Source organism: Scylla paramamosain, chromosome 21 (assembly GCF_035594125.1).
Source record: "Scylla paramamosain isolate STU-SP2022 chromosome 21, ASM3559412v1, whole genome shotgun sequence".
In the NCBI taxonomy this organism is placed as follows: Eukaryota; Metazoa; Arthropoda; class Malacostraca; order Decapoda; family Portunidae; genus Scylla; species Scylla paramamosain.
In genome coordinates this window covers 770,001-795,843 of record NC_087171.1, presented here as the reverse complement: position 1 = coordinate 795,843, position 25,843 = coordinate 770,001, and the positions used below count along the sequence as shown (strand labels likewise).

Genomic DNA, 25,843 nt, shown 5'->3' with positions numbered 1-25,843 from the left:
TAACAACTCCAGAAATTGTAAAGTTGCCGCCAGTAATCCCCATGCAAACCAAGAACGTGCGGTCATTCAACAAAGACGCTCCTGCTGCACGCCAACAGCAGCGCAGCGCACCTCGTACCGTCCGTCGCGATAAGCAGGCGTCTATGAAGCCTAAAGAAACAAACAAAGAAAACCAGATCATTCAGGTTCAGGAAATACACAAGAAAGACATTCCATGCGAGACAAAGAATAATGCTGATGAAAATACGACTAATAAGAAAGACAAAGGAGATACAGAGGAACAAAATCATACAGAGATGAAGAAAGAATCAGGAACAATGAGTGAAGTACAGCTAGTTCACGAAAAACACAATGAAAACGCGGAAAGTGTCCAAAAGAATCCAGCAGAAGAGAAGAGCGCAGTTTGGGAAGAATATGATAAAAATGAGTCTGAAGAGACTGAAGGAGACACCGAAGATGTGGAAAGCGTCCCTACAAAAACAGAGAAGACAGATGAGGAAGAGAAAGAAGATACTGAGAAACAAAAAGTTACCGAGAAGGAAATGAAACCAGCAAAAATGAGTGAAATGCAGCTAGTTCAGGAAAAAGACGATGAATATCATGAAGGCGAGGAAGCTAATACTCTTGAAGGAAAGGAGACTAGTGTTTCGGAAGACTATGATGCGCATGACACTGGAAAGAAGGAAGTGGTTGTTGAAGATGTGAAAAGTACCTCTCCTGAGAAAGACAATGCAGATAAGGAAATTAAAGAGGGACAAAATTTTGAGAAGGAAGCTGAGAAACAAGACGTTATTGAGAAAGTTAACCTTCCCTCTATAACCAAACTTTTGTCTTTAACCAAAGTCATCGTGAAGAACAGTACAAGGAGAGAGAAGATACGGAAAGCAATGCTTTTAAGAAAGAAGAGAGAGAGTGTGTCGCTTGGCAATGTGAAGACAACATCACCGGTGGAAAAAATGACGACGCGGAAGAATATAGGGAAGGATCAACATTTGAAAAAGAAGGTAATGACTTGCCGCCACAAGAACACCGCGATGGCCAATGTAAGCAGCAAGTGGAGGTGGTGGAAGGGCTCCCCACCAACACCGGTGAAGAACATGACGGCGAGAATGAAGGTAAAGAAGGAACTGGAGTTAAGAAAGAAGACGTTCTCGTGTAGCCATTACCGTTATGTCCGCCAGCTGAAAAGAAACAATCAAATGTCAGGAGAGAAGAAAAAGCGCTACAACAAAATAAATCTGAAATCCGTCCGCTGTAAGATCGACACCCATTACAGCCTACCTACTGATTATAAACCTGATCTGGATTTGAAGGTACTGGAATCACAGCCGCCACCCTCAGGCCCCGCGCGAGTGAAATGGGCCCGAGAGGTGGCTGCCCTTAAGGCTCGGCTGCGTTCACAGAAACAGAAGAAAGGGCGGACTAGTGCGCAGAGCCTCCATCACGGGTCGCAAGCCGCTAAACACTGAGTCACTCGCACTGAGGACCATCCTAGTCAGTGCAACCGAGAAAATTGGGGAAAAAGAAAGTACAAAAACAAAGTAAGCTTTCTAACTATGGATTAAGAAGCCTAAGCACTGAGTCTTTACTGAGGAACATGCTTGTCAATCCAAACCCGAAATTAGACCAAAAAGAAGTTTTTCATCCATTAATTAAGGAGCAAGAACACTAAGTGATTCCACTGAGGAACAAGGTGGTGAGTGAAATCCAGAAATTAATAACAAAAAAATAAAGCGCTTAAAATTTGCAAAGAAAAAAAGAAATATTAATCTATCTGTTATTAACGAAACAACTGAGTGATTCTTCAGCGAGGAACAAGAACATTCGTGACACTAAATGAAAAATAATGACGTAAAAGAAATTAAAAGATAAAAAAGATAAAGTAAAAAAAAAGTAACAAGAAAGTCTTTGCTCTCATAACCTATGAAGTATATTAATCGACTGTCAATCCGCCGTTGAAACCAGAAATTAATAGAAAAAAAAAGTAATTAAAGTATCTTCATTAAATAAGATGCCTAAATATTTTGAGTGAGAGCAAATCAGAAAACGATGACAAAATATAAAAAAAATAAAAATCCACCAAAAAAATCTTTATACAAGTTATTTTAGAATGCTACGATTTGAGTGTTAACTTGCTGAGGATCAAGATTGTGAAAACCAAAACAACGACAAAAAAACAAAGAAAAGAAAAATTCTATCCAGTATTGGTGAAACAGCCATTGATAGTGGGAGGAAAACTGGTGAAATACGGCTATTAACAGTGAGAGGAAACAAAAGAACAATGGCACAAATAAAAACAAGGAAAAAATAGAAAAAAAATCTTAACGAGGAAACAAATTAATTAAGTGACTCTCCACTAAGAAAACAAGAAGTAAGGAAAAATAATGATAAAAAAGATTAAAAAACAAACAAAATACTGTACCGTAACTTAAGAAGTCTGACTTAATTATTAGTCCACTGAGAAAGAAGACTGCGTTTGGAAAACGGAAAACATTGAATAAAAAGGAAGAAAAATAGTATCTTTTAATGATGTAATCACGTGACTCACCACCGAAAAACTAGATTCTGAGAGGAAGCCACAAAATGATGAGAAAAAGAAAAAAAAATCATAATGGGAAAAGTAAAAAAAAATAATGACAAAATAAAAAAAAAATGTGAAAAAAATGAAACAAAAATTACCAAAAATAAAAAAAAGTTTACAAAATTATGGAAATAGTGTTGAAGTAAAGAAGGCAGAATATTATGGCAAGTAATTAGAAATATAAAAAAGCCAAAAAATGGTGACCAGAAACAGAAAATAATACCGAAAAAGTAAAAAAAAAAAAATAATAATGAGGAAAAGGAAGATAAGTAAAAAAAAATCCAGAAAATAACAAAAGTAATAAAAACAAAAATAATGAAAAAATAGTGAGAAAAAAATATAAAAAAGAAAGAAAGACATCAAAGTAAAAAAAAAAAACCATAAAATAATGATAAAAAAATAAGTCAGAAAATAATGAGAAAACAATTTTGAAAAAAGCCAGAAAGTAGTGAAAAAAATAAAAGCAGAAAATGATGACAAGAAACCATTGACTAAAATAAAAAAAAAGCTGAAAATAATGAAAAAAATAGTAAGGATAATTAAAAACTAAAATAATGATGAAAAGTAAAAAAAAAATAATAAAACAAAAAGTAAAAAAATAACAGAAAACAAAAAAAAATGAAAAAAAGTAAAAATAATAATGAAAAAAGTATAAAAAAAATTATAATAATGATAAAAGGTTAAAAAAAATAATAATGAAAATTAAAAAAATAATAATAATGAAAAAAGTAAAAAAAAATAATAATGAAAAAGTAAGAGAAAATAATAAAAAAATAATGAAGAAAAGTAAAAAAAAAAATAATAAAAAAATAATAATAAAAAAGAAAAAAAAATGAAAATAATAAGAAAATAATAATGAAAAAAAGTAAAAAATAATAATGACAAAAAATGAAAATAATAGCAAAAAAGTAAAATAAACCAAAAAAATAATGACAAAACATCAATAAAGAAATGACAAAAGTGGAAATCCAGAAAATAATTAGAACAAAAAAATAAATGACAAAAATGAAAAAAAAGATAAATAATGAAAAAAAAGTAAAAAAAAAATAAAATATTGACAAGAAAGGAAACTAAACAAAATAGCGACAAAAAGTGAAAAATAGCGACAAAAATAGAAAAAACCCGCAAGATAATGACAAAAAAGTAAAAAAGTGAAAATAATTACAAAAACTAAAAACCCAGAACAGAATGACTAAAAAATAAAAAGGCAGAAAATGACAAAAAAAGTAAAAAAGCATAAAATATTGATAAAGTAAAAAATATGACAAAAATAAAAAAAAATGACGAAAGGGACAAAAAGTGACAAAAGTGATAAGAGTGAAAATGGAAGAAAATAATGACAAAAAATGTAAAAAATATTCCACAAAATAATGAGAAAGTGAAGACAAAATAATAACAAACATGAGAAAAGTAAAAAAAAAATAATTACAATAAAATAAGAAAGATAAGCAGAAGAGTAAGAAAAAAAAAACATAAAAGAATTACAAAAGATTAAAATAATGAAAATAAAATAGTAAAAAAAAGCAAATTGTAAGTATAAGAAAAAAAAATAATAAAAAAGTAAAGAGCCAGAAAATTGTGAAAAAAAGAAAAAAAGGAAAAAGGAATTACAAAAAAGAGAAAATATAAGAAAAATAGTAAAAAACATAAAACAACTACAAAACATTAAAATAATCAATATCAATAAAAAGTGAAAAAAAATGAAAATTTCTATAACAAATAATTAAAAATCTAGAAAATAGTGACAAAGAAAAGTATAAAAGCTAGAAAATAATGACAAAAAGAAATAAAGCCAAAAAATGGTAAAAAAGTCAGAAAAAATATTAAAAGAAAATAGTAATAAGTAAAAAATCTTAGTGAATGAAGAAGCATAAAGAAAAAGTAAAAAAATAGCCAGGAAATGACAAAAAAATGAGAAAAAGCAAAAAGAAGAAAATAATAAAAATTAAAATGGCAAAAAAATCAAAATAAAATGAAATAACGAAATATAAATAACAAAATAAAGTCAAAACCCAGAAAATAATTATAACGGATAATAAATGATGACAAAAAGGTAGAAAAAAAACACAACGTAATGAAAAAAAAACATTGTGCGTAAAATCCTGAAAATGACAAAAAAAAGTAAAAAATCTTTAAAAAAAATGCAAAACTGCATCTTTTAACGAAGAGACAACTAAGAGATACTCCACTCAAAAACTAAATTGAAATGAAATCAGAAAATCAGAAAAAAATGAAAAAATTATGAAAAATAAAAAAAAAATCTTCATAGATTTCATAAGTTACAAATAGTAACTTATGAAATCTATGAATTGAACACATTGAGGATCAAGTGTGTGAGTGCAACCCACAAAAATAATGATGACAAAAGAAATGTGAAAAAAAGGCAACTTTAGCCACTTATAAACAAGTTGCCTTGTGTACGAGTATATACATGTGCTGCTACTAAAAAAAAAAAAAAAAAACTAACATTTATACAATCTATACCATTAGTAATTTTTTATATGATTGTACTGTAGTGGAAGACAAATATGCTGCCATTTTTCTTATTAATAAAGTAAACCAACTAAAAACCATCACTTTCAATATCCTAAGCTTCTGATTAGAGTGAACTGACTATATAATTGACTTGAATGGACACGGCAATCAGAGAGAGAGAGAGAGAGAGAGAGAGAGAGAGAGAGAGAGAGAGAGAGAGAGAGAGAGAGAGAGGGGATGGAGGATGGAGGTGGTCTCGTCTTAATGCCACGACGACGACAACAACAACAATAACCCCAACAACGAAACCAAACCGCTATTACAAGGGACGCGTCTTATTGCATCTGAACACAAACATTTTGACTCGAAAAACAACACGCGGTTAGTTGCCTTTTTTCTTCGTATTCCGGAGATCATAACTACGCGGGTGAGCACACACACACACACACACACACACACACACACACACACACACACACACACACACACACACTGGTCTAAATAAAGCCATTGTTGTGTGTGTGTGTGTGTGTGTGTGTGTGTGTGTGTGTGTGGTACGTTCCTCCGCCAGTGGTTGCCTCCATGCACAGCCAACACAGTTCATTACGTTCTTGCCGCTCCATTTGTCCTGACCAGAAGTAATGATAGTGTTTATTGTGAATATGTTCATTGGCCCACGTGCAGCAAGGCTTCTGTGGTCTAGTGGATCTTCTTCCTCATGATACTCTCTCTCTCTCTCTCTCTCTCTCTCTCTCGTTCTCGTCGCGTGCCTGGCCACTGACTCTCTCCCCCCTGCAGGAGGGATGGCTCACCGTTTCCTCTTCCACGAACGCAACATGCAAGTTTTTCGTACATGTAATCCTACCGGGTGCTAAATGTTAAAGTAATGGCCGAAAATTACACCAGCCGGATTGAGAACATACGGAAGAATCACGCGAGACTTAACTTTAAAAAAATGAGGAATTTATCCGTTAAACGTAAATTGATCGACAATTTATGTCTATGATTTACAATGGCCGCGCTGGAAGTTGGCTCACCAGCTATACAGTGCTGCAGGTAAACGCGCAGAACTCGCTTCTTGAAGGAATAACTGGGCTGATTACGAATGTATTGTCTCATTTTTTTTCTCTAATACATTACGTAGGTTTCTTAAGGTCCCTGTAATGGTGTTAAATTTAAAAAAAGGGGGTCATTCAACTCAAGAAACAAGAAAGAAAAGATATAATACACACATTTGGCCTGAAAAGAATGGATATGTTAGGCATTGTTATATTTAATTTTATATTGATCAAAGTGCGCGGAACGTTTGGGGTGAGGGTAACGATAGGGGCCATGCTTAGCTGGGTGTGGCAGCCCAAACTCAGGACATCTGGATTCCTTAAGTGACCTGACTTAATGTTGGCTAAACATCAGGGTACGCAGATGTTTGTTTGTTTCCAGTTATCAATAAATTAGTAACAATAAATCAACTAATAATGAATAAGTAATAAAAAAAAAAATAAGTAAGAACCAAGTGCTGAGGCGAAACACACACACACACACACACACACACACACATCGTCCGTCATATATTGCCATGCGTGGACTGAATTTGATATGAGTAATGCCATTATAGAATGATTCACTGGGCTAATGGGCGCCCGTCAGCGACAAACAGGGCAATGATACTGTGTTTTGAGGCACATTTGCATCAAAAACACCGTGAATTTGGTTCCTTTATTGTTTTAATGTTTGTGTGCGTGATGCGTGAGGCAAAGGTCGTATCAATTTAGTAGCAATCGATCCAACTTAACACCATCCAGATCTACCTTCCCTTCATTGACACACTCCACAACTCCATACTTAACACTTCAACACTTGTTTATCCTTACTTCTTTCTGCTTCCATTCCATCTAACACATCCATCCATCTATCTATCCTTGTCATATCTCACTTTATTTACTCCGTCCCTACACTCACCCCTTCATAAACAACCCCATACCAAAAGAACCTTACTCTCCGCATCCTTTTCCTCAACGACTTTTCATTTCCAGCCTGTCTCCCTCCTGTCCTGTCCAGCTCCGCCTCACGCAGTCCATGCCCCCGCCTCCCTCCGCGACCCGTCTTGTGTCACATCATGCGGCTGTTGCTTGCAAAGGGCTCCCAAGTTTATTAGCCTTAGCCCTCGACATGTCACTTAGCACACACACACACACACACACACACACACACACACACACACACACACACACACACACACACACACACACACACACACACACGTGCCGGCCTCACCCGCGCACTAATAATGGTATACTCGTAGTTCATTCTGCCACTCTGTTTTTCCGTGGCAGCAAAGAATCCAGTATTTGTGAAGTCGTATTTACTGTTGAAATTTATCGCTTGTTAAACAATTACGAGCATAAATCAAACTGCGTAATGCGATTAAATCCTTGCGTTAATTGCCTCCGAATGAGCAACAACAACAACGACGACAACAACAACGATAATAACAACGACAGGAAATGAAAAAAAAAAACGAATGAAAGTTATTGCTACTTGAATTATGTGAAGTGAAATTGAAACAAATAACAGGAACGACTGTAGGTGAAAATAGGAGGGTAAGAGAGAGAGAGAGAGAGAGAGAGAGAGAGAGAGAGAGAGAGAGAGAGAGAGAGAGAGAGAGAGAGAGAGAGGGACACCTATCAACTTCTTTCTCACCAGTCCATATGATAAAAAGAACGAAGTTGACTAAAATAATTCGTGTGAGAAAAGAAATATAAAAACAGGAAAAAAAAAATAATGTGGTGCACTTCCCGGCAGAAAATATCCACATCCAGGAAAGTGACTTACGCAGGCAAGAGACCCCCGCAAAAATACTTCATTAGGGAGGAATTTGTGTTTGCCTAACCTTGATGAGCCGTGGGCGTGCCTCCAGAAACTGCATTTCCGCGCAAATATTTTCGCATCATCCCACGTAAGCGAGTAATTTGGTGGGTGGAAGGTCTGCCGGGCCTCTCCTTCCCCTCCTCGTTGTCCTTCTCTCCCTCCTCCTCCTCCTACTTCAGTGACTTTTCGTACCCCTCTCATCTTATTCCCTTTGTCCCTTCCCTTACTTTTCAGACTCTCTCAAATCCCTACTCATTGCATCCTCGTCCCCGCGTTCCCCTTTCCCTGGCTTATTATACTTTCCTCTCTTTCTACCCAAGTATTTTTTTTTTGTACCCTCCTACATCTCCCTTCGTCCTTATCCCTGGCTATTTATGACCTCCACTAGTCCTACCCATTGCATCTTCCTCCTTTTGTCCCCCTTTGTCCTCTTATATCTTCCAGGGAATGTTTTGCAGACCCTAGTATCTTCTCTCCTTTTCGTCCTTTTCCCCTAATATCAAACTTCCCTTTTCTTACCTAAGTAATGTTCCATACCCTCTATTTCTTCGTTCCTTTACCTGCTTACCTTAATTTGTCATTACCTCTCTTTTTTTCCACCACAGTAACTTTCCACACTCTCTTAGATGTTTGTTATTTTCTTCCCTTTCCCCTAACTTGTCATGGCCTGCCCTCTCCTTACCTTCATTCTCTCTCTGTCTTCCTCGCTCCGTGTTCCTTTTCTTGCCGTCCCTCCTGTCTCTACCTCAAGCTGCTGCATGTAGCTGTCTTTACCTCTGTGGTCATTTTTCGCTTTAATATTTAGCGGCGTTTCTTACTTGATTACGGCACAGGCACAGCAAATCATTATCCAAGGAAACCCTGACTTAACTCAGGAAAGACGAATGGCCTCTCTCTCCACTGGCTTTTTGTTAAGGTCTGAAGACAGATGACCTGTTCATCGGGTACTCACTTCACCCGCGCCGAAGAGAGGAAAGTCAGAGCTACAAAAGAAAGAAATGTGACCAAAGGAAAAGAAATAAGATAAAAAAAATTTAAGAGAGGAATGATCTTGCGAAATTTGTCTGTTAAAAAAAGTAAAATTCTTTGTATCAGAGTAGTTATAATATAAAATGAGCGTAACATCTTAAAGTCCGCTTTGTAATGTGATATACTGTGATATTGTTTTTCTTTTATTAACTTTGTAAACACTGGAAGGAACAAGAAAGGCAAGTAAAGTAAGTACAGGAGTAGAAAAATGGCAAAAGTCCTGAAGTTTTTTTTCTCGTTGCCCAAACAATCAGTGTGTTACGACAGGTACTTTTCTTTCCCCTGACACGGGCAGAGTACAAGTTGTTCACACACGCGAGACAAATATTTTGTTGGCGCAGGAATTCCTCCTCAGTTATGCTACACGTGTACTCTTGGTGCAAGCATGCCTGACGAAGGAATGAATAAAAGTAAATTTTCTCCGATGACGATGAAAAATAGGAGAATATAAAGCATTTCACTCCCGCCATAAAGATAGAACCAACATTTTACGAAGTCTTCACCTCAGCGTCAGGCGTGGTACTAAAGATCAGACTAACGCCAAACACGCCTAATGGAAGTTAATCGATTACCTTTACTCCAGAACTTCAATGATAACACTCCCCTGGAAACCAGAATGGAGAGTTTACTTTTGGCGAGGCATTTTAAAACCACTTTCCGTACCTGGCAGTAGCTTTAGTGGCTCGGAATAGCGTGGCGGCCGTGTGTTGACCGATAGACTGCCTTGGTCTGAAACCCTCTCAGGCTGGCTTGTGTGGACACTTGCCAACTGACTGAAGCAGCTGTCCATCCTCACTTGCAGGGTTGATCGGTCAATTAACGCCGTATAAGTGAGAGGTAATAGAGGTGTAACCCTGGCGATGCAGTGGCAATAGTTCCGTGGTATTGGGTGAATAACTGACCACATCCTCGGGAGACAAGGCGGTGCTGTGTGCATGTTGAAGGATATTGACGGGCCATCACACTCCCCTTGTACCGAAGAAATAGTTGAGAGAGAGAGAGACAGAGAGAGAGAGAGAGAGAGAGAGAGAGAGAGAGAGAGAGAGAGAGAGAGAGAGAGAGAGAGTCATATAGGGAATGGAAGTGAAAATAGACGTAAATCTCACTGACATCCCTCCTTGCCATGGTCTCTCTCCATGCTCCCCCTCACGACCATCAGGTGTGTCTTTAACGAAACTGAGCTGAAGAGAGGAGTGCAGGGACGAGTTATCCTGCCAAACACTTCCCGTGGTTCCAAACACTACTTGCAAGAACACCAGGAACCAGTTATCCTTACGAATATGCATGATAGCAAAGCGTGATGTGAAAAATAAAAAGAGAGAAAAAAATAACAATATTTGAGTCATTACACGTTACTATTAAGAAAAAAAAAAACACACAAAAAAAAAAAATATAAGTAATCTAGATGTGTAGGTGAAGACGTGGAAATATTGTCAAGCTGAAGAAAGGTAGATTATTAGAGAAGAGACAAAGTATACAAGTAGAGAAGTAGATAAGGCATGGCTCACTCATCTTTTTTATTTGATATTTTAGTATAAAGGATAAAAAAAAAAAAAATGCGGAATGGAACGTGTGTGTGTGTGTGTGTATAAGCCACCAGATTTACGGGCCGTGTGATGTTGGTGCATATTTTATTGAGTCCCACGCCACAAGTGGAGGCGCGGTGTCCATCCTGTTACATACCTGACTGCTGGGTGAGTGAAGACTTGACATATGGCGGGACGATAATACAAAAAAACACGATAAACAACACGCCTACTAAAGGTATTGCCGATAAAATTAAACGCGGCTGCAAGATTTATATAGTTTACGCTCATAGTCTGCCTCTGTTTATTACGGTGGACATTATTCTGTGACTCTGCTCTCTGATGTACAGGACAAGTTATCCACAACAAACCCTTCACTAAAAAGTAATACAGGACCAGAAAAAAAAAAGTCATGCAGTGAACTTTTTATTTAGACGAACATGTTTTGGTAACTCATATGACTCACCACGTTTTGACTGCAGTTTAATTTTAGAAGGTTGACATTTCCCACCCCCTTTACAAAAAAAAAAAAAAACACGTCATGAGTGGAATAGATAGTGGGAGGTTGGTTTGAGTAAGGTAATGGCAATTTAGGGAAGGTGAAAGAAATTAAAGGATAATAGATAACTATAGAGATTTTTTTTTGTATTCATTATGATTTATTTAGTCTTCGTGCTTTTGTATTCAATAAAGTTTAATCTAGTTTATGTTAGTGAGACTAGCGTAGAGCAAAATAAACGATAAAAGAGCTTTCTCATAATGAAGAAGGACGAGGATAAGAAAATTGATAACAAAACAAAAAAAAAAAAAAAGCTGTATTGCTTGAGTACCTTAGAATAACATCAACAATCAATACAGTTTCGGTGACTTAATGAACCCATCCTTCTGCAAAAGAGTCATGGAAGTTACTAATGATGACAACAGCTTACCACCATTCAGTCATTGCTACTCTACAACAAACACACACACCTACACCCATCCACCTTTTACACATACGACCTCTTGTATAAACCTGAATTCCACACACACCTGCCACATCACCTCAGTCTCCTACACACCTGGTCTGGAATGCCTCCACTTTGTAATTCAGTAGTCCACGTGTTGTGAGTGGGTCGTCTTACCTGGCTGCCACAATCCACACCTTGATTACTGAGTACTGTACACCTGCCCGACTGATTTTCTTTGTTTTTGCTTGGTTCGTATATGTTTGCTGTTCTCTCTCCCCAATTTCTCTCTTTCTCTCTTGTAAGTTATTTATTTGTTTCCATTATTTATTTATTTATTTTTTTCAAGTTAGTGCGAGTACATACAGAAGCAAAAGCACACAAGTATAGTCCCGCTTTCTCTCTCTCTCTCTCTCTCTCTCTCTCTCTCTCTCTCTCTCTCTCTCTCTCTCTCTCTCTCTCTCTCTCTCTCTCTCTCTCTCTCTCTCTCTCTCTCTCTCTCTCTCTCTCTCTCTCAGAGCAAGCGTTTAGGCGGCGGAGTGACTTACTGGTCACCTCACAACCACCTCTCTCTCGTGACAGCGTGCCCTTTTGGTGACATCCTGAGGTCATTTAGGTGTGAGAGGTACGTGCGAGCGTCACAGTAGAGACGTGTGACGGACATACCAGAGAAATACGTTACAACACTTTAATCTTACCATTGGAAATCATATCGTTTATTCTCATTAATGTTACTGTTCTTGTATTTCTTTGTCCTTCTACTTTAATTATCTCGACAGTGAATGAAGGAAGAAAAATAATGAGAAAGTGTAAAATCGTGTGTGTGTGTGTGTGTGTGTGTGTGTGTGTGTGTGTGTGTGTGTGTGTGTGTGTGTGTGTGTGTGTGTGCGCGCGTGCGCAACATTAAAAGAAACTCCATAAAATGCAGCTAGGACAAAAAAAAAAAAATCAAAAGAGAAACGGATCTTATGATTACAAAACGTTAACAGGAAAACAAACTTGAATACTTACAAAGCTTGAAGGAAGCACATTGCACAGGACACCATCCACGCCAGACAGTCTCATTAATTCTACACAAGCAACAACCAAAGCACCCCTTCAGTAACCAAAGAGAGACAACACGGAGCGCCAAACACGTGGAGCTCAGGAAGACTTGAGCACCTTTTTTGTCTTCCCGCCGCGACTCCGGAACTGAAGGAACCAACACTCAACACCTTCCAACTTGAACACCACACACAGAAACCTGACTTATTCTTAGATGACCCAACCTAAACTTACCTTATGGAAACTAATCTAAACTAACCACACACAGAAAATGGAGAAGAACCCATAGCTCATTTTCTACTCATCGCGAAATATATGGAACAAAAAAAAAAAAAATACTATTCTTTTCATTTGCAGTATCAGAGTTAGCCTTTCACGTTTATTTCTCATCCTCCATTTTCTGCTTTTCTTCTTGTTCTCCTTCCTTTAATTTTGTAGTAAGCAAGGGATGGTGTTACGACACATCTTATAAAACGATTCCTGCTCTTAGTATATTTAACCAAAACGGGATACATTGAGCGGACAACACACTTCATATATACAAAACAATAAATCGACTATGATCATTGCTGGTGACAATAATGACTTAACATATAAGCATACTTTCTCCTCAGCTGAGAATGATCCACCTCTTGCTCTTCCTGCTTGTCACTGATGCACGAAATAACATCACAGGTCGTATTATTTCCTTGGCTATGTAAGCGCGGGACTAAACTTGACCACCTGCGAACAGTGACAAGACTGTTATTTTACTTGACCCCAAAAATATGCGTCAGTTATGTTGTGTGAATGGGAATTTGTGGTGAGGTTTTCTACGGCTATAAATGACCATCAGACCGTGGTGGCGTGAAGATGTTAGTGGAATATTAGTAGTGCACACGTCATCATGTATAGACAGAGACAGATAATGGAGATAACCGACTGATAAAAACGAATACTTAGAGAAATGAAAATACAAAGGCATATAGATATATTACATCTATGCTTTTGAAGGGAGTGTTCATGATTTCAGTGTTGGTTTGGATACGATTCATTATCATTAATGAAAAAATGCATCTCTGTCTGCAATGAAAATAATAAACCTTAATTTTGTATCTTGCTTAATTCTTGTATCTGATTGCCTTAAGAGCTTATCACATCTAGAATAGAGGCCTCTGATTGGTGGGCCTGGAGGGTGCCGCAGTGCTTTAGCTCCAAGCTGCTGGGAGCTCCAAGGAGGAGCCACACAAGTATCCTTAATATCACCTAGACGTACCTCAGGACGAACAGTAAGTTCAGGGTAAATTTGTGCCAAGTCTTAGATTGCCTACTGAAGACTGGTGCACAGCTGTACACTACGAGACTTAAAAAGAGAAAGAAAACAACAATCAACGGACGCATACGAGACCCTCGCCGAGAAGGAGAACACGAAGAACTAGAGAGACACCAAGGAAAACACAATGAAGAGGAAGTTGGACAGCCTCGAAGACTGCAGCAACCACAAGAAGAGAAAGGACACTGAAGGCTTTAAAGACAATCATCGCGTCAAAAGAATGACAAGAGGAGACAAAAGCCGCGAGAAGAAAGCGGATCGTGACCAAGAGATTAAGAAACTCAACACAAAGAGAAAAGAGGAAAGCATGGAAGACAATGAGAACCATAAGAGGAGGAAGGTGGATGGCGTTAAAATGGATACAGAACACAAAAGGCAGAAGAACGGGAATGACAGAGAAGAAAAAAAGAGGATGAGGATGGACTGTTTTAATCCCATTATGGACCGCATCAAGAAGAGGAAGCAAAAGGACACGGAAGAAGACAAGAACCAGAACAAGAAGAGGAAGACGCAGGATACTGAAGAACACAGAAACCAAGACAACAAGAGGAAAACCACAGAAGACCTCCAGAAGCAGGTAAAGAAGAGCAAGAGTGAGAACAGTAAAGAACAAAAGAAGCCAGAGAACATGGAGTGCTGTAAACGCCTTATGAACAGCATCAAGAAATGCAAGAGACAGGTTGCGGAAGGGCACGACAGCCATACCAAAAAGCGGAAGAAGGAAGACACTGAAGACCACGAGAGTCAGGCAAAGAAGCGGAACAGGCAGGACACAGAGGAACAAGATAGCCAGGCCAAGAGGCGGAAAAGGGAGGATGCTGAAGACCACGAGGGCCAGGCAAAGAAGCTTAACAGGCAGGACACGGAGAAACAAGACAGCCAGGCCAAGAAGCGGAGGAGGGAGGATGCTGAAGACCACGAGAGCCAGGCAAAGAAGCGGAACAGGCAGGACACAGACGGGCCGGCCAAGCAGAGAAAAGGGGACAAGAAAGTGCCAAAAAAGAAGAGGCCGCTGGAGTGTTGTCATCGTATCCTTCACTGCCTCAGGAAGAGATGGCGAGACAGCGAGGACGTGCTGAGACTCAAGCTGGAGGCCGAAAGAGTCAAGGAGAAGAGGAGTGTGAGCGGGTACCGCCGTGTTCACATGGAGGAAGGAAACATGGTGGATGCGACCGTGCGCGGCCACCCGTGCCTTGTCTTGTTTGACACCGGCTCCTCAGTCAGCACCTTGGTCTTGTCACTGGGCCAGAGGCTCGGCATCGTCACGGGCCGCGAGGAGACGGTAAAGATACGCATCAATACCTGGATTGGCGTGCTGCAGTTGGACGTGATAAAGCTGGACGAGGTGGTGGTCGTACTGAAGGGCGGCGTGGTGGTCAACACGCCCTTAGTGGTGTTTCCACAGGACATGGAGATGTGCTACAGCGCCGAACGAATAGTGATGTCTATGAGCCGCCTGCAGGAGGCCGAAATGCGACAGGAGTTCCACCTCAACGGCAGCAGCAGTCTATTCCTGCGTCACCCTGAACGTTTGTGGCAGAGATACGAGACGCGGCGCAAGGGCAAAGTCTTCACGTTTGCCGCACGAACACCAGGCATCGAAGAGCCGCTGACGGTGCTGGTGGACACAGGCACCGATATACCGTTCTGTATCACCAAGACCGGCCTGGACAAGGTGCGGCGCAGGACAGACAGGTGGACTCTGCCGCCAGGACGAGTGCGGCTGCAGTTTGACAGCGGCACAGACATACTGCGGGATATAAAAAACACCCAGGCGCGTTCCTTTTTTCACTTCGTGCTTGGACGACCGCTGCTCTATCAATTACACGCAGTCATCGATTACGTTGATTCGTCCATAACTTTGAGTCTCAAAAGAAAGCAATTCCGGCTGAACCTCCTCTCCCGCTGAGCGCGCCGTGTTGCCGCGTCCTCTCAGCACCTGCGCGGATTTTTTTTTTCTTTTTTTTCTCATGCATTAAGGAGATGAGCAGAGGGAAGATTTAAATTAATGAAAACACCGCTTAAATACACTTTCCCACCGAAAAAAAAAAGTGAATATAGTGAAGAAAATTGTCTGGATTAAGGATACTAGATTAATGAAATTATGATTACCGATTGTACATTAAGCAAACACTCTCGTTTAAGGAAATAATGTGGATACGAAAATTAAGATTAAGGATTGTAGAGTAAGGAAACTGTCAGGAATAAGGAAATAGTCTGAATTAAGGAAATTAACAATGAGGATTGTAGATTAAGGAAACAGTCTGGATTAAGGATTGAAGATTAAGGAAATGATCTGGATCAAGGATTATAGGTTAAGAATTTAAGATCGAGGAAATAGTCTGGGTTACGGATTGCAGATTAAGGATTTAAGATTAAGAAAATAGTTTGGATTAAGGATTTTACATTAACGAAATAGTCTTTTTTAAGGATTTTAGATTAAGAATTTAGAATTAAGGAAACAGTTTGGTTTAAGGATTTTAGATTAAGGAAATAGTCTGGATTAAATATTGTAGATTATGGATTTAGGATTAAGGAAGTAGTCTGGATTAAGATAATAGATTAAGGATTTTGGATTAAGTATTTAGGATTAAGGAAATAGTCTGGATTAAGGATTTTAGATTAAGGAAATGGTCTGGATTAAGAATTTTAGATTAAGGATTTAGGATTAAGGAAATAGTCTGGATTAAGTATATTACATTAAGGATTTTAGATTAAGAAATTAGGATTAAGGAAATAGTCTGGATTAAGGATATTAGATTAAGGATTTTGGATTTAGGAAATAGTACGGATTAAGGATTTTACATTAAGGAAATAGCCTATATTAAGGATATTAGATTAAGGATTTTAGATTAAAGAAATAGTCTGGATTAAGGATTTTTGATTAAGGATTTAGGATTCTGGAAATAGTCTGAATTAAGGATAATAGATTAAGGATTTCAGATAAAGGAAATGCTCTTGAATAAGGATTGTAGATTAAGGATTTAAGATTAAGGAAATAGTCTGGATTAAGGATTTTAGATTAAGAAAGTAGTATGGATTAAGAATTTTAGATAAAGAAAATAGTCTGGATTAAAGATTTTAGATCAAGGATTTAGGATTAAGGATTGTAAATTAAGGAAATAGTCTGAATTAAGGATTTTAAATTAAGGAAATAGTCTGGATTAAAGATTGTAGATTAAGGGCAGTCTGGATTAAGGATTGTAGATTAAGGAAATAATCTGGATTAAGGATTGTAGATTAAGGAAATAATCTGGATTAAGGATTGTAGATTAAGGAAATAGTCTGGATTACGGATTGTAGATTAAGGATTTAGGATTAAGGAAATAGTCTGGATTAAGGATTTATGATTAAGAAAATAGTCTGGATTAAGGATTGTAGATTAAGGAATTAAAATTAAGGAAATAGTCTGGATTAAGGATTTTAGATTAAGGATTTACGATTAAGGAAATAGTCTGGATTAAGGATTTTATATTAAGGATTTAAGATTAAGATAACAGTCTAAATTAAGGACTGTACATAAAAAAAAAAAAAAATAGTCTGGATTAAGGAAATTAAGATTAAGGATTGTAGGTTAAGGAAATAGTCTTGATTAAAGATTATAGATTAAAGAGCATGAATTAAGAACATAAGAACATAAGAAATAAGGGAAGCTGCAAGAAGCTACCAGGCTTACACGTGGCAGTCCCTGTATGAAATATACCTACCTATTTTTATCTATTATCCCCATCGATAAACCCGTCTAATCTTCTCTTAAAGTTCCCTAATATCTTAGCACCAACAACATGATTACCGAGTCCGTTCCACTCGTCTACCACTCTTTTTGAGAACCAATTTTTTCCTGTCTCCTTCCTAAACCTAAATTTTTCAAGCTTGAACCCGTTATTTTTTTTTATCCTGGTTGCTGACCCTAAGAATTTTGCTTACATCCCCCTTGTTATGACCTTTATACCACTTAAAGACTTCTAGCAGGTCCCCTCTTAACCTACGTCTCTCTAAAGAATGTAAATTCAACAGTTTCCATCTCGCCTCGTAAGGAATACTCCTCATCCCCTGTATCCTTTTAGTCATTCTCCTCCGTACTGATTCTAATAAACCTATATCTTTCCTGTAAAGTGGAGACCAGATGAGGTCTGACCAGCGCCAAGTATAACTTAAATATTTCTCCCGGCCTTCTACTTTTAACACTTTTAAAAATGAATCCTCGTATCCTATTTCCCCTCTTTATGGCCTCTGTGCATTGTTTTCCTAGACGGAGTTCAAAGCTAACTATAACTCCTAAATCTTTCTCGTACCCTGTACCTACCAGAGTTTCGTTGTTTAATGTGTACCTACTGTGTGGGTTTCCTCTACGATAAGTACTTTGCATTTGTTAATAGTAAATTGCATTTGCCATCTGTCCGTCCATTCATTTATCCTATCTAAGTCTGCCTGCAAGGCGATGGCATCCAATTCTGACCTAATTAATCTACCTATCTTTGTGTCATCCGCAAATTTACTAACATCACTACTAATTCCACTATCCATGTCATTGATATATATTAGAAATAGCAATGGCCCTAATACTGATCCTTGTGGCACCCCACTAATTACATGACCCGACTCGGATTTAGAGCCGTTTATTACAACTCTTTGTCGCCTGTCGCTAAGCCATGACCTTATCCAGCCTAACACCTTCTCATCTATCCCGTGTACACTAACCTTTCTCAGGAGCCCTTGATGAGGTACCTTGTCAAATGCTTTACTAAAGTCCAGGTATAAGATATCATAACTATCACCATTATCTACTGCCTCGTACACCTTACTGTAAAAACTTAACAAGTTTGTCAGGCAAGGCTTGCCCTTCGTGAAGCCATGCTGCGACTGATTTATCAAGTTATGTTTGTCTAAATGTTCCCTAATGTTCCTCGCCGTTATTGAATCCAATGTTTTACCTACAACTGAAGTTAATCTAACAGATCTATAATTAGACGCTAAAGTTTTATCTCCTTTCTTAAAGATGGGTACTATATTAGCCTGCCTCCACATTGCTGGTACCTCACCTGATTCAAGTGATTTCCTAAAGACAAAAACTAATGGCTCACTAATAACCTCTTTGCATTCCTTAAGTACTCTGGGATATATTTCATCTGGTCCTGGTCTCTTGAACTTTTTTAGCCTATCTCCAGTTCCACTATCTCCTTAGTTATGGAAACATCTGTCGGCTTCTCATTCTCATCTGCTCTAAACACCTGTTCACTATTTGGCATATCCTGCATGTTTTCCAGGGTGAAGACAGTTAAAAAATACTCATTCAGAATTCTACTAATCTCTTCCCCATCTGCTGCCTTTAATGGACCTACAGTATCCTTATTCTTCGTCCTGTATACCTGAGAAAATCCCTTGGGGTGTATTTTCGCCTGGCTGGCTACCTTTAATTCATAATTGCCCTTAGCTTTCCTCGTTAACCTCCTCACTGTTCTAACTAATTCATTATATTGTGGCCTTAAAACTTCTTCACCTGCCCTTAATCTCTTGTATATACTTGTCTTCCGCCCTATATAATGTTTTAACCTAGCAGTCATCCATTTAGGGTAATTTTTCTGTGATCTTATTGCTCTATACGGGATGTTTGCTACCTGACCTGTATGAACTTTATCTACGAAATATTTATACAACTCATCTACATTTACTTCACCTAATCCCCTCATCTCGGCCCCTACCATCCTCTCCACTCCCTCATCTACTCGCCTCGACCTCATTTCTCCCATTTCAGCATGACCTGACCTTCCATCATACTCACACCTATCTCCCCCTCCCTCTCTCTTCCGCCCCTTTCGGACACATCTTCCCTCCTCTTGTCCTACACCCTCACACCTCACCTCACCTCTCTCATCTTGCCTTATCTCTCTCAACTCCGTCCCAGACCTGACCTCACTCTGCATCCGTTGCCAGTTAACTCCTTGGAGGTACCTTTTTAATTCCTCAAAATCTGCTCTCCCAAAGTCAGGTATTTTAATAGTGTTTTTGCTTCTAAAAGTTTCTTCCCATTTTAAATTGTACCTAATTTCCCTATGGCCACTGTTACCTAGCTGTTCTCCAACCTCTACCTGCGTGACTGCTCCCTCCCTGTTAGTAAGAATTAAATCTAGAATATTGTTCCCTCTTGTGGGTTCTACGACTACCTGTTTAAAAAAAAATTATCCTGATTTACCTTAAGAAATTCCTCTGCTTCCTTGTTATCCACCATCAAGCTCCAGTCGATGTTCCTAAAACTAAAATCTCCCATCACACTCCTACCAGACTGTACCCGCCTGCTCTATTTATTTTCTGCCACAGTGAGTGTTAATTTTCTTTGTACTGATCGGTGGTCTGTACACTATTCCTATTACTACTGACTGTGATCCTTCCTTAATATCTATCCATATCGACTCTGGTTTGTTACTGTTTTGATTCTACTGTTAATACAACACTGTAATATGTCCCTAACGTATAACGCGACGCCGCCTCCTCTCCTGTTTTCCCTATCTTTATAGAACAGTGTATAACCATCTATCTTAACCTCTGGATTAAATACTTTTCCCGACATATATAACCATGTTCCAGTTAAAACAATGATATCAAACTTCTCTACACACGCTATTCCTCTAAGCAAGTCTATTTTATTCAAAATACTTCTACAATTTGTGTAGTAAACACTTAAGCTATTTCTCACCTTCCCTGATCTAGTTACCTTTCTAGATTTAACTAATTTGTCCTCCTCACAACCACTTCTTCCTTCCCGACTAACGAAAAAAGCTCTGGAGTGCAGTTACCTCCCAAACCCGAAACCCGAAAACCCTGTTGTGATAAATGCACTTCACCCCTGGCGTACAAGGTTTCCCTACCATAGATGAACGTCCATCCATTACTATTACGGAAAACAGAATTAAAAAAAAATTCTATATTAACGATTGTAAATTAAAGATTTAGTCTGGATTAAGGATAAAGAATTAGCGAAATTGTTTGGATTAAGAATTGTAGATTAAGGAAATAGTCTGGACTGAGGATCCAAAACAATCCAAAAGGATAGAGGATGGAAAATAATTAAAATATTGAAATTGAGACGGTCATAAAGAGAGAATATGATTTAGGAAGAAGAAGAAAAAGAAGAGGAACAAGAACAAGAAGAACAAGAACAAGAAGAAAACAAAATAAGAAAGAAATGAAGAAAAAGGAGGAGGAGAAGGAGGAGTTACATAACTTTACATAGAAATACAGGCCACAAAAGACCTTACGGTGCTCACAAGGCGACCCGCCCTAGGACTACTAAGATCATAGTATAAAAAGAACAGCAAAGTAGAATTGTTCCTTTATGTTTATCTCTTCTAATTGTTTCTAACATTTTGCATACGTCTGAAGTTAAACTAAGTGCCTGGTAACCACGTGAAGATTTACATTTTTTTTTTTTTTAATCGGAGTTACGTTAGCGAGTTTTAACTCATCAGGCATTGTACCGGACTGATGGGATTTATTGGAGGAGGAGGGGGAGGAAGAGGAGGAGGAGGAATAGAGGGTGAGAACGAGGAAAATGATGATCATAAAAGAGGGAAAGAAAATAAGGAAACAGCGCCATTCTCCCCTGACAAGTTTTCCTCCATTTCGTCCCCTCATTTTTCTCTTCTCTTCCCCTCACATCCCCCTGTTTCCTCTTCTCAAAATGCCTCTTTCATCTATACCTTTCCTTTCCTACTTTCACTTCTACCATCCATTTTTCTATCCCGTTTCTAAAATACGACCCCTTCTTTCTCCTTTAAATAAAACAAGTAGAGAAGACATTGCTACGTAAACAATAAATAAATGAATAAATTAACCAACAAATAAACAGTACAACACTTCAATCTTACCATTGGAAATCATATCGTTTATTCTCATTAATGTTACTGTTCTTGTATTTCTTTGTCCTTCTACTTTAATTATCTCGACAGTGAAGGAAGGAAGAAAAATAACGAGAAAGTGTAAAATCATGTGTGTGTGTGTGTGTGTGTGTGTGTGTGTGTGTGTGTGTTCACGCGCGCGCGCGCGCGCAACATTAAAAGAAACCCCATAAAATGCAGCTAGGACAAAAAAAGAAGAAAAAACATCAATAAAGAGAAACGGATCTTATGATTACAAAACGTTAACAGGAAAACAAACTTGAATACTTACAAAGCTTGAAGGAAGCACATTGCACAGGACACCATCCACGCCAGACAGTCTCATTAATTCTACACAAGCAACAACCAAAGCACCCCTTCAGTAACCAAAGAGAGACAACACGGAGCGCCAAACACGTGGAGCTCAGGAAGACTTGAGCACCTTTTTTGTCTTCCCGCCGCGACTCCGGAACTGAAGGAACCAACACTCAACACCTTCCAACTTGAACACCACACACAGAAACCTGACTTATTCTTAGATGACCCAACCTAAACTTACCTTATGTAAACTAATCTAAACTAACCACACACACAAAATGGAGAAGAAACCATAGCTCATTTTCTACTCATCGCGAAATATATGGAACAAGAAAAAAAAAAATCTTTTTATTTGCAGTATCAGAGTTAGCCTTTCACGTTTATTTCTCCTCCTCCATTTTCTGCTTTTCTTCTTGTTCTCTTTCCTTTAATTTTGTAGTGAGCAAGGATGGTGTTACGACGCATCTTATAAAATGATTCTTGCTGTCAGTATATTTAACCAAAACGGGATACATTAAGCGGACAACACACTTCATATATACAAAATCGACTATGATCATTGCTGGTGACAATAATGACTTAACATATAAGCATACTTTCTGTGCATGTGTTTTGTTTATTTATTATTTGTGCATAGAGGAACTGAAAGGTTAGCAGCCTGCAGTGTTTTTGGTCAACCCATAATTTTGGGTATTTGTTCAGTCATTACTTGCTTGTTACTTGCGCATAGAGGAAGTAAGGAAGGTAATAAGCTGCAGTGTTTCTGATCACCCTGTGTTCTGCGTATCTGTTCAGTCGTTGTTTATTATTTGTGCATTGAGAAGCTAGTAGGAAACAGGATGCAGCGTCTCCAATCACCACTTGTCAACCTTCTCTTGGCCTCAACATTTCAATTGGTCTCCTTGTTCCTGTTCATTTTAATAGTGTCACTGTTTGGTGCAAGTGTTTAGTTAATGTTGTTGTTGTTGTTGTTGTTTTATCTGCACACAGAGGAACTGCTAGGCTACAGCGTCTCATATTACCGATAATCTTCCCCTTTCTTTCCTTGCCCATCACAATCTTAGCTTATTTCTTAACAATTGTGGTTTTCCATGTTGGTATTATCGTTAGTTCAGTGATGCTACGGATGTTTTCAAGCCACAGTTTTGACGATTTGCTCAGATGAAGTTTTTTTTATTAATCACTGGGCGTTTCAAATTCTTGATGTCCTAATAGCCACTGGTCTTATGATTTTTTTTTTATATATAGCTAAATAAGAACATAAGAACATAAGAAATAAGGGAAGCTGCAAGAAGCGACCAGGCTTACACGTGGCAGTCCCTGTATGAAACACACCTACCTATTTCCATCTGCTATCCCCATCCATAAACTTGTCTAATCTTCTCTTAAAGCTCTCTAGTGTCCTAGCACTAACTACATGATTACTGAGTCCGTTCCACTCGTCTACCACTCTATTTGAGAACCAATTTTTTCCTATCTCCTTCCTAAACCTAAATTTTTCAAGCTTGAACCCGTTATTTCTTGTTCTACCCTGGTTGCTGATCCTAAGAATTTTGCTTACATCTCCCTTGTTATAACCCTTATACCACTTAAAGACTTCTATCAGGTCCCCTCTTAACCAACGTCTCTCTAAAGAATGTAAATTCAACAGCTTCAACCTCGCCTCGTAAGGAATACTCCTCATCCCCTGTATCCTTTTAGTCATTCTCCTCTGTACTGATTCTAATAGACCTATATCTTTCCTGTAATGTGGGGACCAGAACTGCACCGCGTAGTCTAGATGAGGTCTGACCAGCGCCAAGTATAACTTTAATATTACTCCCGGCCTTCTACTTTTAACACTCCTAAAAATGAATCCTAGTACCCTATTTGCCTTGTTTCTGGCTTCTATGCATTGCTTCCCTAGACGGAGTTCAGAGCTAACTATAACTCCTAAATCTTTCTCGTACCCTGTACCTACCAGAGTTTGGTTGTCTAATGTGTACCTATTGTGTGGGTTTCCTCTACCTACGCTAAGCACTTTGCATTTATTGATATTAAATTGCATTTGCCATCTATCCATCCATTCATTCATTCTATCTAAGTCTGCCTGCAAGGCGATGGCATCCGATTCTGACCTAATTAATCTACCTATCTTTGTGTCATCCGCAAATTTACTAACATCACTACTAATTCCACTATCCAAGTCATTGATATACATTATAAATAACAATGGCCCTAATACTGATCCCTGTGGCACCCCACTAATTACATGACCCCACTCGGATTTCGATCCGTTTATTACCACTCTCTGTTGCCTGTCACTAAGCCATGACCCTATCCAGCCTAACACCTTCCCATCTATCCCGTGTGCCCTAACCTTTCTCAGGAGCCTTTGATGGGGTACCTTGTCAAATGCTTTACTAAAGTCCAGATATAAGATATCATAACTATCACCATTATCTACTGCCTCGTACACCCTACTGTAAAAACTTAACAAGTTTGTCAGGCAAGACTTCCCCTTCGTGAAGCCATGCTGTGACTGATTGATCAAGTTATGTTTGTCTAAATGTTCCCTAATGTTCCTCGCTATTATTGGCTCTAACATTTTACCTACAACTGAAGTTAAGCTGACAGGTCTATAATTAGACGCTAAAGTTTTATTTCCTTTCTTAAAGATGGGTACTACATTAGCCTGCCTCCACATTACTGGTACCTCACCCGACTCCAGTGATTTCCTAAAGACAGAAACTAACGGCTCACTAATAATCTCTTTGCATTCCTTAAGTACTCTGGGATATATTTCATCAGGTCCTGGTGACTTGAACTTTTTTAGCCTATCTATCTCCTGTTCCACTATCTCCCTAGTTATGGAAATATCTGTCAGCTTCTCATTCTCATCTGCTCTAAACACCTGTTCACTATCTGGCATATCCTGCATGTTTTCCTGGGTGAAGACAGTTAAAAAATAATCATTCAGAAGTTTACTAATCTCCTCCCCAGAACTAACCAGCTCCCCATCTGCTGCCTTTAATGGACCTACAGTATCCTTATTCTTCGTCCTGTATACCTGATAAAATCCCTTGGGGTCCGTCTTCGCCTGGCTGGCTACCTTTAATTCATAATTGTCCTTAGCTTTCCTCGTTAACTTCCTGACTGTTCTAACTAATTCATTATATTGTGTCCTTAAAACTTCCTCACCTGCCCTTAATCTCCTATATATACTTCTCTTACGCCCTATATAATGCTTTAACCTAGCAGTCATCCATTTAGGGTCATTTTTTTGTGATCTTATTGCTCTATACGGGATATTTGCTAACTGACCTGTATGAACTTTATCTACGAAATATTTATACAATTTATCTACATTTACTTCACTTAGTCCCCTCATCTCATCCCCTACCATCCTCCCCACTCCCTCATCTACTCGCCTCGACCTCACCTCTCTCATTTCCGCATGACCTGACATTCCAACATACTCACACCTAGCTCCCCCCTTCCTCTTTCCTCCTCCCTTCCGGACACATCTCCCCTCCTCTTGTCCTACACCCTCACGCCTCACCTCACCTCTCTCATCCTGCCTTATCTCTCTGAACTCCGCCCCTGACCTGACCTCACCCTGCATCCTTTGCCAGTCCACTCCTTGGAGGTACCTTTTTAATTCTTCAAAATCTGCTCTCCTAAAGTCAGGTATTTTACTAGTGTTTTTGTTTCTAACTGTTTCTTCCCATTCTAAATTGTACCTAATTTCCTTATGGTCACTGTTACCTAGCTGTCCTCCAACCTCTACCTGCGTGACTGCTTCCTCCCTGCTAGTAAGAATTAAATCTAGAATATTATTCCCCCTTGTGGGTTCTACGACTACCTGTTTTAAAAAATTATCCTGAATTACC

The 25,843-nt window shown here is 38.5% G+C and overlaps 1 protein-coding gene and 1 long non-coding RNA gene across 2 annotated transcripts in view; both read left to right on the top strand.

The window, feature by feature from the left end:
- The window catches only part of LOC135111302 (uncharacterized), a 50,667-nt gene that overhangs the window by 11,656 nt on the left and 13,168 nt on the right, over positions 1 to 25,843 (top strand). The window lies entirely within an intron of this gene.
- LOC135110847 (trichohyalin-like) lies at positions 12,365 to 17,186 on the top strand. The gene has a single exon (XM_064023442.1). The coding sequence runs from the start codon at positions 13,907 to 13,909 to the stop codon at positions 15,686 to 15,688; it is 1,782 nt and encodes a 593-aa protein (XP_063879512.1). The 5' UTR covers positions 12,365 to 13,906; the 3' UTR covers positions 15,689 to 17,186.

Coding starts and splice junctions, on each gene's coding strand:
- LOC135110847 (XM_064023442.1), top strand. CDS start 13,907: ATGAAGAGGAAGTTGGACAGCCTCGAAGACTGCAGCAACCACAAGAAG.